This window comes from Neodiprion pinetum, chromosome 2 (assembly GCF_021155775.2).
Source record: "Neodiprion pinetum isolate iyNeoPine1 chromosome 2, iyNeoPine1.2, whole genome shotgun sequence".
Taxonomy (NCBI): Eukaryota; Metazoa; Arthropoda; class Insecta; order Hymenoptera; family Diprionidae; genus Neodiprion; species Neodiprion pinetum.
The window spans coordinates 2,780,067-2,798,156 of record NC_060233.1 but is presented as its reverse complement, the minus strand read 5'-3'; the positions used below and the strand labels follow the sequence as shown (position 1 = coordinate 2,798,156).

At 40.7% G+C, this 18,090-nt stretch overlaps 1 protein-coding gene across 2 annotated transcripts in view; it reads left to right on the top strand.

Annotated features, from left to right (window-relative positions):
• Ddr (discoidin domain-containing receptor 2) overlaps positions 1 to 18,090 on the top strand; it is a 110,951-nt gene that overhangs the window by 74,246 nt on the left and 18,615 nt on the right. For both annotated transcript variants that reach the window (XM_046611740.1, XM_046611741.1), the window contains 3 exons: positions 457 to 688; positions 12,282 to 12,429; positions 13,984 to 14,163. In XM_046611740.1, coding sequence (XP_046467696.1) covers positions 457 to 688; positions 12,282 to 12,429; positions 13,984 to 14,163 — 560 coding nt within the window. The remainder of the gene's footprint in view (positions 1 to 456; positions 689 to 12,281; positions 12,430 to 13,983; positions 14,164 to 18,090) is intronic.

Here is an 18,090-nt window from a genome sequence, read left to right as displayed (position 1 = left end):
TTGTTATAATGCGGGGTGTGAAAACGGGGGTTTGGCTTTTCTTCCTACAGGTATATAATCCGCAATTTATTTCCTCCGTGCATCCGCGGTGGTGATATGCCCGCACTCATGGAAGCTGAGCAGTTTTTTAATACCGCAGTGCTTCATTCGGCGAAATAAAAAAAAAAAGCGATATATTTCTCAATTCCATATTTATATATGGTACCGCTTGACCGACCTCATATTTTTTACAAACTTGAACGATGAAACAAAAAAGTGAAAAAAAGTCAATGCCTCTAGTATGATTCATGTTATGTTATGCTACGGTTTTAAAAACTGTGCAATCATGATTTTTCCATAAAACAATTATTTCACGACTCATCAATGTTACCAATTCCTCAGCCTTGTGTCCTTTTTTCATATCTAATTTCTGAAAGAGGCAAAAATCCCTCGTTTGAGCTTGCAACGTGCTTTCAGACTGCGCCAGGACAAGGGTGGCGGCGCTTGGTGTCCCCGAAACATGGTGACCAAGGAAGGCAAGGAGTACCTCGAGATCAATCTCCACACCACCAGGGTTCTAACCTCGGCCCGGACTCAGGGAAGGTTTGGAAACGGTCACGGAGTTGAATACACCGAGGAGTATTTCGTCGAGTATTGGCGCAACGGGTTCACCAAGTGGACGAGGTGGAGAAACCGGCGAGGAATGGACGTGAGTATAATATATAATATTACACTTCAAGGAGAAATTTTTTCTCACCCTCTTCTGCACCACCGAACAGAAGAAGAAATTTTTTTTAAAACTCCCAATTCCATTTCCTTCCGTTTTCGAGAAAAATGCCACTTGCAGCCATTTGCTAATTCGCTTCTTTACCTAATTGTTTTTGGCCAGTGTTTTATTTTTTCCTTTAATTATATCGTTTTCTTTTTTTTTCTGCTGCTCCGAACGACTGACAGAATTTTGTTTTATTTATTTTTTTATTTTTTTATTTTTTTATTTTTTGAATTACAGCTCGTTAATTGATTACGGTTATTTATATAGGCGTACATATAATTTTCGCTACATATTTTATCACACGGTACATAACACGTGCGGGGATTTATAAAAACAGGGTGAAATGAGGAAGATTGATTTTGTTCAAGTTGGGGAAAACACGGAGTGAAAGCAAAAAAAAAAAAAAATATATATAATTTAGTGGAAAATCGTAGCGGTTAATCACCGCGGATTATTCATCATGAATCAGTTACGCAACATTTAACTCGGACGGATAAATTCACACAGCACTATGCGTATATAAAATTTAACTTATCATGAAAATGCTTTGTTTTTTCTCATTATTTCAATTCTAACGACTGAGTAAAATTCTATTTTCGAGGAGGTGAAAATAAAATCAAAATTGCATTGAGATTTATAAGATACGAAATTTCGACTCACATATTTATTTATAACTTTTACATCGCGCCAGAATTTTTTTTTTTTTTGTTTTTCCCTCTACACTTCTCTTCTTTTCCGCACATATCCTCCTGCCTGAAATTTGCGAAAACAGATTTGTTTTAATGTCATTTCATCCGACTGAAGTTTGTCGTTCCCCTCGCACCCAACGAACCCCTTTGAACCGGGATAAAAATTACGGAGTCTGCACACCCGAGGGTAATAGAATTTCACCCTTCTTATTTTCGCTCTCTTTTCTCTCCTCCCTTTTTTTTCCTCGTGTTGTTTTTTCTCTTCCTTTTTTTCTCACTCTTATAATTTTCCTTCTTTCGCACGAAACCGTGAAGCGTTCCAGGATAGAAATTAAAAATTCCCAGTGATTAGTGGAACTCCGCGATTGAGTTTCATGGCGCAGGTGCGCGAGCAAGTTGCAGCTTTCAAGTCTCGACTGAAACTTTTGCACACCGACTCGTATCGCTCCGAAGACGTTACGGGACTCAAAACTTTATTCGAGAAGTCTCGCATGTGCAGGAAACCTGCGCCTCTCAAATATTTGCTCAGACCTAGAGACGTCTACTTTTCGACTGCGCGCTTAACGGAAACCATTTTGCTAATTGTGATATGTTCGTGACGTTAAATGAAAAGAAAAGAAAAATTAAAATAAAAAAATTTCAATATACGCTATGCCAATTCTACCCATTTCGTATCTGTCATTTAATTTTTCTTTCTCCCCGATTTTTATATGATTTGTTCTGACATTGACGAGTTAAAAAAATTCTGGCATCTGACGGACGTTCATTGATCGTGAGAATCAGACGGAATGGCAATTTTTTTTTATTCTTTTTTTTTCCCCTGCTGTTTGTTTCCTCCCTTTATTCGAATCACGTTATTTATCCAAGGGGGGAGAATAAAAATTGTTTTTTCAACCCATGTACAAGGAAGAAAAAAACATTTTGAATATTTTAAACGAATAAACAAGTGTGCTGAAAATTATGGTGATGATTAGAATTTTTAAACATGTTACAGACATTTTTTAAATCGTTTATCAATTAAATCTTTTATTTCTATATATATATATATATATATATATACAGCTTGATCTTCTTAAGTGCTTTTTGGAAAATGATAGGAAAAACCAATCGAGCTTGCAAATAATCCCACATGCATGTACACAAATCCAGCGTCTAGATCATATCCGTAATTCTTCCGTTCAAATATTGAATCGGAATTAATACCGGATTATGTACTTTGCTTTTGGGTTTGTACATACGTGTATGTGCATGGGAAAACATCCATCAACGAGCCATGTACCCACTAACGAGCCGATGAAAAATTTAGTGCATTTCTGCATTTCGTGCAAACTTTGTGTATATGTAAATACCTATCATATTGGTATTTAAATGCAGAAGCGTAAACTTTTCTGCCTCTGTATTAGGCAGTATGTGAAAATACACGCGGATATCGCACAGCCGTTTTGTGTATCATACGCGTATATCTATAGCCGTAAAATATTAATTGACAGGAATTTACACTGAATCTGTATGTAATTTTGTAAATTACACACTTTACCGATGCTACGAACGAAACTCCGTTTTGGTCGCAATTTATATCGCATTTTCTAGTCTACCGATCATTGATTTATGTTAATGAATGTTGAAAAATTTCGAACTTTGAAAAAAATTTACCAATCTACTAAATTATTAGAGCATAATTGGGAATCAAAGACTGAACAAGAGTGATCGAGATTCATCAAGTTGAATTAGGTTAAAGCATATTCGTGTCTTCTACAAATAGAAAAGGAACAGAGAAAAAAAAAGAAACTCAATTTTCGCGAGAGAATATCTTACTCGTTACATTTATTAAGTATCATACTAGATTCTCCATTTTTTTAATTGACAAAAGTGTGCAACGTATAATGCAATTAAAATAATTCATAGATCACAGCGGTTGTAAACATAACTAATCGATAAATCATCGGATCTTAAATTTCTGTTTTGCTTGTCAATAATTTTGACCGAAAAAACAATATACCAAAAATCTATACAGATCGCACACAATAAACTGATGCTCCCTATTTTGAAATATTATACGTTCACGTCACGTCAGGTGGTTTGTTTACAATCCATTCTCGAACAGAATAAGCCTATAGGTAGGACTTGATATATTATTTATTGAAATTGGACCAACTGTCATACGAATTTGACGTTAACAAAAGGTGTTCGCTTATACAATGTAATCCTCTCGTTGTCAGTTGATTAATCACTGGATTATTAACTCTGACGAAAATGTTTTCGTTGTACGAAGGTCGAGAAGGTTTTCCGAAAAAATGCGTCGAAACTCATTTCAGTTATATTGATTTTAATGAAACTTCTATTCCTTAATGCTTCTACTTCATCTTTGTGGTCTCTAATTCCTATCTTGATTATAATGCACCCTTGTAGGAATTTGAAACAGCTACACAGGACACCTGATCAATTTGAAAAAAAGAATTAAGAAAGGCTCTGAGTACCATTTTCAAAAGTAAAGTTAAATTCTAGCGATAAATAATTATGAAGAATATAAAGGTTATCGCCAATTTTTTTTTAATTTATGGTTTCAGGAACTTACAGCCTTTTTTATAAATGAGTGCGCAAAATTCTATTTTGCGTACGTTGTTGAATGTGCAAAGTAGTACATTCCCACACTAGTGCTGGAATTGAATCGAAATATCTAGTAACACTAGGAAAAAATATTATAATTCAATTCCCATATTAGTGCAGAAATGTACTACTTTGCACACTCATTTAATTACGCAAAACCGAATTTTGCGCACCCAGTTAGGGAAAATAGCATACTCAACACTTGCGCATTACTATTTTATACCTTCTCTTTAAATATACTATTTGAACAGAAAATCGAATCCGTACAATCGAAACCGGGGTCGCCATAATAACGCATAGAAAACGAGAGAAACTTTATCGGCAAATTTCGTATCTTGCTAACCTGCACAACAGTTTTCCCTACTCGTAATGGCGTTGAAGAACAGTTGTTCAACACGTGTCACCGCCTCACGCACGTATTCCGTTGTCGAGTTTGCGAATCGGCCAGGCCATCCCGTCCATCCGCCCCCAAGCTGGATCATCCGAAGCTCCGAGTTCCTCATTTGAATTCACGAGGCGCCGGGACGGCGCCGAGAAGTTGAGCTTTGCGGGCCCCCTGAAAAGGGACCGAAGGGACAATCGCGGACAGCGGAGAGACGTGTCTCATTCCGTTCTTTAAGAGGAGCCCAAGAGGAGAAACAAGCGGTTTTTCCTTCCTTTCTACAGCTTTTTTTTTACCGTTGCCAGTCCAATAAGACACCGTCAAATTAGCCGGATTAACGAGCCGATTTCTAACGTTATTGGAACTCGTGACGCGACTCCTTTTCTACATCTGCAAAAACGAACTTTGACCCTAGCTCGAAATCTCGAACGATTATTTTATCATTAGAGCCAAGTTGCACGGAACTGTTTTATCATTGGGGCTAAGTTGCACGAAACTGCTTTATTACTGGAGCTAAGTTGTATGAAACTGTTTTATCATTGAAGCTAAGATGCGTGTAAATGTTTTATTCCTCGTTCGATTTTCTACAGCAATGAGATGTATCATATTTATATCTGTCAAAAGTTTTCAAAGATTCTCAACTTCGCTTCTTGGTATTTCGATGCGATTGCGGATTTCAATCAGGATCTATAATTATGCAGGACACGGGTTGAACTAACGTGTCGCTCGGATCTGCAACGATACCCTTTGGCAAAGCGTCCGATCCTTGTCAAATTCAGGACGAGTCTGGCTTCTCTACGTCTCGGTAGCAGCAGTTCGAAGGCGAGAACCAACTTCGTTCGTGATTAGCATATATTCATTACCGCCTTCTCATGCAAATCAAAAGCAAAGAGGATAAAAAGAACAAATGTAGGCAGGTATACGCGAGGGGTGCAAAAAGGGATGAAAAAATACTCTGGCTTTTTACCTTCCCCGGCTCGTTCTCTCATCGAGATGGAATAATCATGCCGTGCCAAATGCAACGACAGCTCTTCGCATTAACTGAAAGTGAATTAAAATATTTATTTAATTATGAACCTGCGCAATACTGTATAATTCATTTCACGTTATGTGCAGATGGACATATATATTTTTTTTATTCATTTTGAATATTCATTCTATATTGTCACGCGACGTTTCAATTCCTCTTAATGCGTCCATCGGATATATTTTGCGTTAATACTCATATTCGCGATGAGTAATCGCCGGATAATCCGATTTATCGATTATTTTATCATATTACTATATTTGCCCTACGCTATTATTCAGTTCCCGTATGTAATAAAACAGAGAGGCAGAGAGATATGATGAGAAATAACGTTTCGACGACTTTCATTTTGTTCAGACGAAGCGTGAATTTTGATAAATCAGTTCACCGCATCTTGCGAGCTTTTATTCACCCCTTAATTTTTATTTCCTTACATCATTGGGGACTGAACGATCCGTAGAACGTGCTTTTCATCGATTGAATGAAAAAAAAAAAAAAAACGTAGGAACCCTTGTTTGAGAAGAGGGGAACATGATTCCGAACCAACTGATCGCCCCGATGCGAATCAGAATTATGTTTGCACTTACCGTGATTACACCATCAATTTTGTTTTCGAAATTTACAAAACGTTACTACACTTCGAAAAGACTCCCTCTGTAATAAATTTTTGCTTAAACATATTATTATTACATATATTAAATTGATAGCGATATATTATTCGATGTTTTATCCGTCCAGGTTTTGTAATCATAATATCACAATCCTCGATTGGAATAAGAATCTCTGCAATGTAATTTACAATCCGTTTTATATTCCCATTGATACGTAATTAGAAAATTCTTCTTTGCATTTGATTACTTGTCAAGCCATAATAACACGGTTTTGCATTTATATGAAGATCAAACTCTTGATTATGAAAACCAGAACATGGTGATACTTGTTTGTTTGTTTTTTTTTGTTTGTTTGTTTGTTTGTCTAAAAATTGTTTAAATTAAATTGATAAAAAAGATGACGAGTTTTGGCGATTGGAAGCTGATATCTCGAAGTTAAATAAGCAGAAGGCTGGAATGCGAATGCGAATAAGAAATGGAAAAAAAAAACGATACGAAGCGAAGTTGCCGGTATACAGAAATGTTAGCCGGCTGCCTGCCTGCATGCCTATACAACACCGTCGAACATTTCTTAAGAGAGGAAAACTTTTCCCAGTCCTTTGTCAGCCGTTATTATTATTATTATTATAGTTGCGGGCGTATAAAACGCGTACCGTCATAACTTGTAATTAGTAAATGCAATTAACAAAATCCCCGTAACTCGAAAAGTTTGTAATTAAAATCTCATAACATTATAATGCGAAACGCTCGATTGAGCCAAATTATTAAGCCGTGTTGTAACCTCCTGTATGTGCGTACCTTATACCTTCCATAATCCCAGGCAGCTAGTGTTAAAAATTCATATCTAATCTGACAGCAAACAACCGCCCCCTTTATTTCGCATTTTTCATCCCCGTCTCTAATTCTTTCCTAAGCTCGTTAATTCCTAATGCACAATCACACTGGCAAGGCCGGCACAATAACAACGTGTATTAATAATAATTTCCACCTTGTATAGCCTGCAACAACCTCAGGGCGAAGAGTCGAGAGTTTCCCGAAAAGCTTTTTCGAATGATTTATGACGCCCTCGGCGAGCCAGCTTTCATGTTGAATGTGACTAAAAAACATTAAACTTTTGTCCCCACTTGAATATAGCCGACGAGTCTCGCCTCCGAGTAGTTTACGCGAATTCTCACCTCGAGCTTGCACGAACAGGCTTGCAGACGTATAAAGAAGGGACAAAAAATCAATCCCTGAATTAAGCTCGGGCGATCTTTCATGTTTCTAAGGTATTATCATAGTTTCCCACAAATTTTCACGATTCGTCTTCGTCTTTGTACCTCTTTTCAAAAATCGATTTACAAATTCTTACAGTTTTTTCGGAAACTAAAAAAAAAAAAAAAATTTCAAATTAAAAACCTGTACAAGATTTTCCGGCGAATGAACAGCCGTTGAATAAGTGTATTTGTCAACAACACAATAGGCAGCTGTGTTGAAGAGGTTCCGGGGAGTGGGGGAAAGGGGGGGGAGGGGTGACTTTTAATATACCGGAAAGGTTGAATCGGAAGTTTTCACGAGTTTTCCCGACGATTAATACACGCCTAAACAAGGTGCGGGGCTAATTGCTAATTATAATACCTCGTTCCCACCCAGCAACGTAGTCGGGGCGCGTTTCATTGTTATAAAAATAATAACAATAACTCATTGGGGCATAATTATCATAATTACTTGTGCTAATTATACAAATGGACGGACACGCTGTCAGAAAACTGAGCGTTGTTCTACATCGTCGTGTAAATAAATATGAACAAGACGGTATTAAAACGGTCTTGAAGCGAGTGTCACTCATTTAAATAGCGCTTTGTTTTAATTCCCCTCCTTGTTAATTTCGGCCGAATATTCTTGCTCGTTATTATATCGTGCAGAAGTTTCGACTTGGTGAAAAATTGATACAAAGTTTTTTTCATGTTATGTTGATTATAATTATTACCTGGAATTTAAGCTTGCGAAGATTGTTGTTTTGTTACAAAGTTGCCGTTGTAGGGAATTTTGGTGAAATGATTATCGTCGTAACATAACGATTTTTAATATTGTTCAAAGTGCTAGAAAATGTGATATAAATGGTAATTATTCAGTTTGATTATAGTTGTTCACAGTATGTTATCCGGTTAGTGTAAAATAAAATCTGTACTTTGGCCTCCGAAACCTTTTCTCCCGCCAAACAAGTAATCTTAATATCAATTTATTGCTACACGAATATCAAACAATCGAAATATAGTTGGAAGAAAATATAAGAAGACTGACGGCAATCAAGAATAACTGTATTAACACAAATTTGTGTTTTTCGGGTTATTACGGTGCTAGGACCTAGTTCCCCAGAAATATTAACCCGTGATAAAAAATAACCCACGAGAAAAATAACTTGGACAAAAATAACCCATGAAAAATGTAACCCAGACACAAACAACCCGTGACAAAAATAACTCACACGAAAATCAGCCGCGACAGCAAAAATAACCTGCGGAAAAATAACTTACACGAAAATAACCCGTGACAGCAAAAATAACCCATGAAAAATATAATCCACACATAAATAACCCACACGAAAATAACACACGGCAAAAATAACCCACACGAAAATAAAGCACGTCAAAAATAACCCACTTGAAAATAACCCATACAAAAATAACCCACACAGAAGTAACCCGTGACAAAAATATAACATTTATAAAATGCAATTCAATTTCATTTAATTCAACTAAATGTTATTCAATACTTTGTAAATTTTTTTCTAGAGTTATTATTGTTCAGGTTATTTTTATACGGGATATCAAGGTCGGTCACTGATCATTACACTTGCAAACGTCGTTTTCACCCCGTACGAAAATGTGTACACCTATATTATAACGAAGGGTTGCACTATGAGCACAACTAGATACTTCTCTCGACGCGGAGAAGAGCCGAGGATTGCGGACAGGGCTGCAGGTCGGTGTCAGGCAGTCCGATCAATTCCAGCCCCATGTATAGGGTACATATACCAGATACCTAAACCTAGCTGCAAAGGATATCGCGAGTAGCTGAGCCGGCGGTTCTCGTCCTTGTTTATGAGAGTATTAATTATTCCTATCGCGTATTGCGGCTGGTCGGCTATCCTCCTCCGTAGTTATATACCTACACCGGATTGCGACAGCTCGCACGTATACCTGCAGGTAGACATTGGCGGCATGTGCATGCGAGGCAACGCATCCAAGGGCTCTTTACAGGAAACGTCTACCTACCTGTTTCAAAGGAAACGCGTTTCATTTGCCGGACAGTCCGATCCCTCCCCCTCCCCACGCTTTGCCGTTAAACCTGAAACAGCAACGACTACGGATTTACAACCATTTTTCAACCCCCTTTGAAAGCTTGCGTACATGTATTCGGATATGTGAAACCTTTGGATCGAAGAGATCGCTGCGTCAGATTTTTATGCTTACCTGTATACTTTAGGGTAATCCTTGTAGAAGGTCATTTTTTGGAATTTTACCGACTCATCCCTCCCGAATCGACTTTGAATAATTCAAAAATAATTTCCTCATTTTTTAAGATTTTTATCTCAACTCTAAGTTCTCCCACCAAGAGGGTGGATTTTCCCATTTAACTCTTGTAAGTACACATTAAATTCACCTAACGGATTTCGATAAAATTTGGTCTTAAAGGGTTTCTTGGATCGCTGATTACGAATCTGAGCTCAAAATTTAAAAATTCAAAATGGCGGATTCAATATGGCCGGTCAAAATCCTGATAGAATCACTTAATGTTGCCATATTAGATCAATGATTTTGAGCTTTGTGATTTCGAGTTCAAATTCGTAATCAGCGACCTCGAAAACCCCCGAGTATCGAGTTATATCGAAATCGAATTATTTTTTGGATTTTAAAATTTTGAGTTCATATTTGTAGTCAGCGACCCAACAAATCCCCCTGTACCAGATTTTATCGAAATCCGCTGAGTAGATTTTATGTGCCCCTAAAAGGGTTAAATGGGAAAATCCAACCTCTTGCGGGCACGTGTTAGAGTTGATGTAAGAATCTAAAAAAATGAGGGAATTATTTTTGAATTATTCCGAGCAGATTTCAGGGGTGAGAGAGTTGAAATTCAGAAATGAACTTTCTAAGCGCGACCGTAATATACATGTATATTAGGATGGTCCGTACTTTAGACTTTTTATAAATTTGACTGGGACACTCCCAAATTTCTTTCAAATGAGTATATGGAAATCTTTTCGAAAGTACACTAGCCACCGTCCCATCCCTCAACACTCTCGCAAGGTCTGTAAAGTTTGGGATTATTTTACACATTTTTTTTTACAGATGCGCTAACACGTGTCAACATGATTCGCTATTCTTGGATACCTTACAGGGCAACATTTTCTTATCATTTTTCGGATTTTTGGTGGTGTACAGTAAAAGGATGCACAGTCGAGTCGTGCAGAATATAAATCAATAAATTTTACCTCCAATCACTTCTTTATGGAAGCAAAATCGGAGAAATCACGGTACACAAAAATCTTTTTAGCTGATTATTTTTGCAAAGAAATTATCCCTCACAAATCGTCTATGTGCATAAATTTTTAACATCACCAACGTATTTCTTGCTTAATCGTAACTTTATAGCCCTTGAGTTATTATCACGATTTTGCGTATAATATCAGGTTTAATTTTCTCTCTAATTGCCAAATGCAAACAAGATCGAGAAAAAATATGGCTCATCGCCAGATGAATTGTACTATATTAATTCGTCAATAAAATTAACTGTTCTTCGACAAAATGGAAAGTAATATGTGATAGATTCTTAGATAAAAATACACTTCTGAAAATAATGTAAATTCTGTGAGTCTGTTGAATAATCATAAAATTTTTACGATTGAAATTCGTGATCTGAAAATTTATCCTCTGAATTACACCTGGGATTTTTGTTTGATTAAATTCAAGTTGATTAGGTTCTGTTGCATTTCTCTAGCCTTTGCTTATTCGTGTTTTAACTCCAGCAGAGTCTCAACCCAGGTTCCATAGATCCTTAAATTGTCCAACGAAGAAGAGGGGATAAAAACGAATGTATGCTAGCTTGACTTTTCGGTCTGAGAAGGTAATCCCGGTCTTCTTATCAAAATATAAAAACCAAAGATCGATGTGTTTTCATTCCTCCTCGTCGTCGCTAATTCCGATAGTTTTTATCGTGGACACTGCAGGTCGGTATCAGCGGGTAGATAATTCCTCCCCAAAAATGGGAAAGAGCCACCTGGAGGTCGTAAACGCGTTTGGCCAAAGGGAAACCCCGTCAAAGCTGTAAGCCTGACGGGCAGCCTTGCCCGCCTGACGGATCATCCCCCTTACGTATTTAATAATTCCTCGAGCGGAGGATTTGTGACCAGCCCCGATTACGTATCTCGGGCAAGGGTTTGGCAGCCCCGAGCCTTTAGGATGGTCCGATTCCGCAGTCTAGCAGCACCTGCGGAACCTTGTTCGTAAAATTATTACACCAACCCGACGGCTAAGCCTCAAGTTTTATAATACCCCGTAAGTGCCTCCCGAGGCGAAATTGTACCCCCCACGTTCCAATTTTACACATGTATCCGTTACGTTGTATATATGTTTGTTTTGCGAGCCCTGTTGCTGCTGTTATTGTTATTGTTACGACATTATTATCGTCAAAATTTCTGAGTAAATTTTAGTAGTATTAAAACGAGAGTTCTTGACGCAGATTCTTGCTACCGACACTTATCCACATGACGTTATCGCGGAGAAGGGTTTGAGTCTGGGTAAAAAGTCGGTAAGTGTCGGTAGCAGGGATCTGCATCCAGAACTCTCGTCATATTACTTCTAACTCTGCGAGCACTCTCACCGACCGGCTACAAATTTTTCATCTCAAAAAAATTACGTAAGAAATGATGAGAAATATTGTTGCCTCGGTGAAATATCACTATCCGCAATATCATCATCGCTCGTATTGAAACAAAATGAATAACCAACCTCTTTCGCAATTGCGCGTCAATAAAAAGATGTCCGCAGTCCAGGATGAAGTGCGTGAAGAAAACTAGGAAGAGACTAGAATAGAAAATATTGTTGAAGATCGTGACTAGGATGAATTGTGGGTGTCGAGGGTGTTGTTTCCGAAAGGGGGTGGATGGAGGGCGTCGAGGGCGAAACGGCTCGTCGATCAATTTAACCACGTAGATCCGTCACTCTGATTTCAGCTGCTCGTCGGTAACAACAATCCCTACACAGAGAAGGAGCAGACGTTCGACCCACCGATAGTGGCTACAAGAATACGTTTCATCCCCTACACGTCCCACATGAGGATAGTCTGTATGCGAGTTGAACTTTACGGCTGTCCCTGGACCGGTGAGTGAAATTTAAAGAGACTCTATTTTCCTACCGTCTCTCGCTTGGTACTATACTGCTATACGTATACACACGTTATTGTACCGTCTCTTTTCCACACGGGAAATCAGCCAGTGCCGAACGACAGTCTGCATAGAATCGATTAGCGGGTTGGAATCCCGCAAGCGATGTTTCAATTTTTCCGAATTTCGTTCCGGAAAAGCCCCCGTCACACTCGGGGATAACATAATTCGGAAAGTGTATCTTTCCGGCGGTTTTCCAACCACCGCTGTTGTATCAACCCTTTTCGCGAGAGCCGCTCGAGTCCGGTCCACCATCCGCAAACCCTGCAACCCTCCACCGCCAGGTTTACTGCCCTCGGGCTGTGTTCCCTCGCTCCTGTAGATCCTTTGCTATTTTACGCTAAAAGAGAACGCAAGGGTGGGCGGTTGTCTCTCTCCGTACCAGCGGAATCCAACCACCACCCCCGCCCCCACCCCCAACATCCCAGCCTCTATCTGAGATTAACTTGGATTTATGATCACCGGCAAAAGCACAGCTGTGTCTGCATTAATCCAATCCGAAACTGCCGGCCGAATAGCTCTGCTCTGCTCTCTGCTGCACGCCTGTATTATTATAGGCATACCTACAGTCCGCCATTTCCTGCTCGGCCATCTGCCACCTTTTTCGGGATGCGGATCTCGGTCTTTCTCTCTCCTTCTTTCTTTCTCTGTGTGTATACGTTAGTACGTATACGGTACTGCAAACCCAACAATGTACACACAACAATCTCGAAAAGTTAATTATCGCGGCGGACTTTCCTTCCGTCATTTCTTCCTCGCTGGCTATTATACTATTTTTCCTTATTTTCGTTTCGTATTTTTTTTTTCCATTATTATTTTCTTCTCCTTTTTTCTCTCTTCATCCCGTGACTCCATTTCCGTCGCTGGTATTCTTTTCTATGCTATACAGTCTCGCTTTTGCATTTATAAAGTAAAACTCAACTCTCAGTTGCTTGAAATGGATAATATATACATTAAGAAGGAAACAGTGAAACTTAACAGGCTGACTGCGCTTGTGCGAAATAATTGAACTCCGTTGGTCGAGGAGATCCCACCACGGCAACATTTTCATCTGCCACGTAGTGTGGCCAACTTAAGCAAAACTACAGGGAATGAAATGTCAAGCTCTTCCACATCGAGAGTGGGTGAATTGAAATTGTGCTGTTACTCGTTACTCCTAGTACACGATAAAAAAAACGGCCGAGCCTTCACGAATTCGTACATCAACTACATATTTGAGATCTGCTTTACCCATAAAAAAACAATTCGCATCACCAGCATAATCTCCATAAGTCGCGTTTAACAGCTGAAGAAGCTTGAGTTGGCTATCCTGCATCAAAATACGACGTAGCCTATCTCGCGCATGCGCAGTCAGATGAACGATCTGATAAGTTTCACCCTACCTTCTCATTTTCAGTATAAAGTTGACGACGTACGGCGTTCCCTTATTTTTCCTTCCTACGACCGGTTGATAAAATTATTATTTATTATTTTGGTCAATTTCTGCCCGCAGAAGGCCTCGTCTCCTACTCTATGCCCCAGGGAATTCAACGAGGATCCGAGGTCGATCTTTCAGACAGAACCTACGACGGCCGCGAGGAGGGTGGACACCTCTCAAGGGGCTTGGGCCAACTCGTTGACGGCCGTAAGGGCGCCGACAATTTTCGTCTGGACGTCAGTGGCAATGGGAAGGGTAAGCTGGCCTCGATTACTTCTTATTTTCTTTTACCTTGCCTTCGCTCGTTAGGTATTCAGTTTTTCAACCATAAGCGCGATTCAGATTCCATTTCACGATGGTATTTGCCGACGAATTCGAATCCCTACCGCGTGCAGTTTCTTATAACTATCCGAAGCTGAATGCATACGCATTACAATACCGGTCAACGGAACGCTGATAGCTTTTAAGGTGTGTGTATGGATATATCAGAGAAAGGTAAATGCGGCTGAATCCCCATGCAACGTTGGTAACTCGATGTCGAACGGTTCCATTGAGTTGAGGGGTTTCTGGAATTACTGGAGATCCCTGGAAGATGAGGGAACAAAAGATCCAATTAGCGTCAAAACGCGCGGAAAGAGAAGAGCTGAGATATTCATCTCTCAAGTTTCAATTTGTATTGTCTCCGGCTCGTTTCTCTAGCGTCGGGACGCTCGACGTCGCGCTGCGGTTGACGGATCAATTTTTAATCCTGCACGCGACAAGTGGAGAAATTTTTTCCGTTTCCTCGCTAAATTTGATTTCATTATTATCATTATTATAGACGTGTGGTTTCTTTTTTTCTCTTCTTCTCATTTTTTTTTCTCTCGCCTTATATCGCGACTCGCCGGCCCGTTTTGGCAAAAGTACAATATGGGGGCGCAATTTCCGCCGCTCTAGAAATCCGCGGCTCGAGATGAAATTTCATTAATCGTTCCCTTAGCCGCTGGGAGAGAAAGGGGGCGGCACATGGCGCCTCGAAACGTCTTAACAACTTTACCGGTCTACCCAGCGGGCCAAAGTGATTGTGCAGCCCGACGTAACGCCTTTGCAAATTCTACCTGATTAAAACCTCCGCGGTTATATCGGCCCCTTTGACTTTGAGGCACGCATCCACCTGGATTTGAAAGGGGTTCACAAAAAACATAATTCGCTCCACCAGCAAATTTCAGTGTTAATATAGTCTCAGCAAAGATTCTAGCTGGTGAAGCAAAAAATCTGCAAACATGGTCAAGTTCAAGTTCCAATGTATCAAATCCGTTAGTTAAACTAGCAAAATTTTAGCTGTCGCAACGTGTTTTATTTCTGCGTCTATATTAACATTTCTTCCTATCTGAATTGAATAGCTGCATTCCTGAATTCCTAACGATTTCATAAAATTTAATGCGCATGCGTCGAGAGTGGCTGTTTGCCAGGGTGACCGACCATCATAAACATAACCTCAAAAACTTCAACTGTCGTGGATTGAGCACAACTGGCAGCGACAGTGGTCAAAACTTTTGAGGTTACATTTACGTCGGTTGGTCACCCTGATAAACAGCTACTCTCGGGTTAAGGCGCGTGCGCATTAAATTCTTGCAGACGACAGAACGTGCAGTCGTTAGGAATTCACTTTGTGTATTCATTTATTCAGTGTTTCCACGCGTCAGATGAATATTGTTATCCCTTGTTTCGATATCTCGCGGCCAAGTTCACCCTGACGAACGGGTATTTCGTCCGCCGAGGAACGAATGGAATTACGGGTCCCGCGGCGCATTGTGTCCGGTTTTTCCCGAACGTACATTATACGTATAACCTTTCGAGAACAAAGCCGCGAGGAGAGATCACTCCCCGGATAACTCGCAGGTTCCCAGAGTCTATTCTCTATCGCCCCGTCTACTGCACATACATACCTATACCTACTCCCGGAGAAAAGCTCCCGGGACGTTCGTCAAATCCTGCGGGGATAAGAAAGTGACAATAAAAAAGAAACGGGAGAATGGAAAAACGAAGGAAAAATTCAATCAGCCGGGGATCCGCCGGAGACAGTGGAAAACGATCGGACCTACGGACCTTGCAAGCTTCTGTGTGTACATTACGCTCATGTGTGCATTGTGTAAGAGCGGAAGAGCTCGGGGGCCTGGACCGCAGACCGATCTTCTGGTCGCCGAGAGGGGCGAAGGGAGGGCGTAGAGCCGAGAGGGCTTTGGCTACATTTGAATCTGTTCGGATTTACATTTATATTGAACCGCAGGCTAGGCCGCGCGGCTGCTGTTTACCCGTTCCTCTACAAATTTATGTCTTTCTATTACCTGTATGCGTAATTTTACATTTTTCCCATTCAATGGTAGGTAGGTTTACCGTCGCGGATTTGCGGAGACAGCTTACCGTCGGCTCGTCGCTTTTCCATAAGGCATAATAAAGTAAAGTCAACCGTCGGCGTCCCGGTCATCTCATTTCCGGCTCAGAGAGGCCTCCGAGGCTTTTCACCTTTCGACCGGGCTTTAACCGCTCGGATCGCTTCGCTTTGCCGATAATTGACCGTCCCGGATCGCCATGACCGGGGATGATGATTTTGAAACGCGGCAGAGCGGCCGGTCCAATTAACCACGGTGTATCCTGAAGCTCTCGTTTATTTTCTTCTCGTTGGTATTTCCACGGATACATAATTACACCGCTAATTGGAATACCACTCGCTCACCCAACGACCGATCCGCCAACCACAGACTGATATAATCCATAACCATTGCCTTGCCGAATATATAATTTCAATGCGTAGAGTTGGAGCTTCCGCACTTTTAATCCACGGTTCACCGGCAGGCAATTACAATGTTAAACAAAAAAATTCGCAACGAACTTTTATAGAGCTATAATTTCGTATCAATATAACTATCTGATGTTAACCGTTACGAAGAAAAAAATAAAAATTCTGCACATCATGCTAAATTCCCGTAAGAAAAAAATTGAAGGGTACCAATTCACAACCAAGTTGAGCGTTTTGAGGGGGTTTTTCAGTAAGGGAATCTCACACCATCATTCCACGTCAATCCAACACCATTTTCTGATGTCAATCTCTCACGATCCACTGCCGAATTTCCGAATTGACCAGAAAAATTGTTCCAGAGCAGCGAACATCGGCAAATTTGCACCGAATTTCAACACGACCATTTTTCACACTGCATTTAACCACGGTAAAGAACCTGAAGTGGGTAATTACTTTGTTAAAAATCAGGGCTAAAAGGACGCGTTGAAATTGATGACTGAAAATTTTTGCCCCTAAAACGTCGCCCGCGTCCCAGCTCTCCTGTCATTCACTCACGTTCGTTTCCCGTCAAACGAAATTGCCAAACTTTTCCATTTGCCGGGCAGAGGGCAGCCGCACCGAACGAACGAACAAACGAACGAACGGCGGGGTGAGCTGGCTCAACTTTGGTCGGAATAAAGCGATTACGCGTCAATAGGTACCCATTCGCCTGAACGCAGCAGCTGAGTGCTGGTTAGGTTGCCTCGCGTGCCGTGCAGAGTCGGGGTGAAATTCGCGCCTTCGATTGGACCGCCAAGTGGTAATTCTACAGGGTGGAATTTCAACGACTGAATCTCCATACCCGATCCCTTACCATCGGACACGGGCCTAAATTAGTCCGCGGAATCGTGATACGTCGGTGATGGTGTTCGCGCCGATCCCTGCAGAGCCGGGGATCGTTCGGCTCATTGGAAGTCGGTTCACGTTCCCTGAATTACGGCACATGCCTCGTGGACACCGATACTATTGTAGGAGAGTCGAGACCATCATTCAGGGTTCATTTCAACGAGCCGACTAATCTCGACGGGCGACCCAAACCTGGGGAACCATTCACCCGAGGATGGATATTCGTCTTGGTGGCGATAAACCCGGGCTCTTTACCTGTGCAGGTCAGGAAAACCTCGGAGCAATGATATTCAATTTCTACTGCAGGAGAGATCGGTTCGCCTGGATATCGTCACGGGGTTGGTTTTTTTTTTTTCTATAGTCATTCATTGCGGGAGTAGGTAGGTACAACTGATATATTACTGCATATAGCCGAGATGAGAGCGGTTGAATTACGGTGCGGGAAATATGACTTCGGAGCCGAGGGTAACACGGAATCGATGATGACCCAGATGCGGATGAAGTATTTTCCACACGAG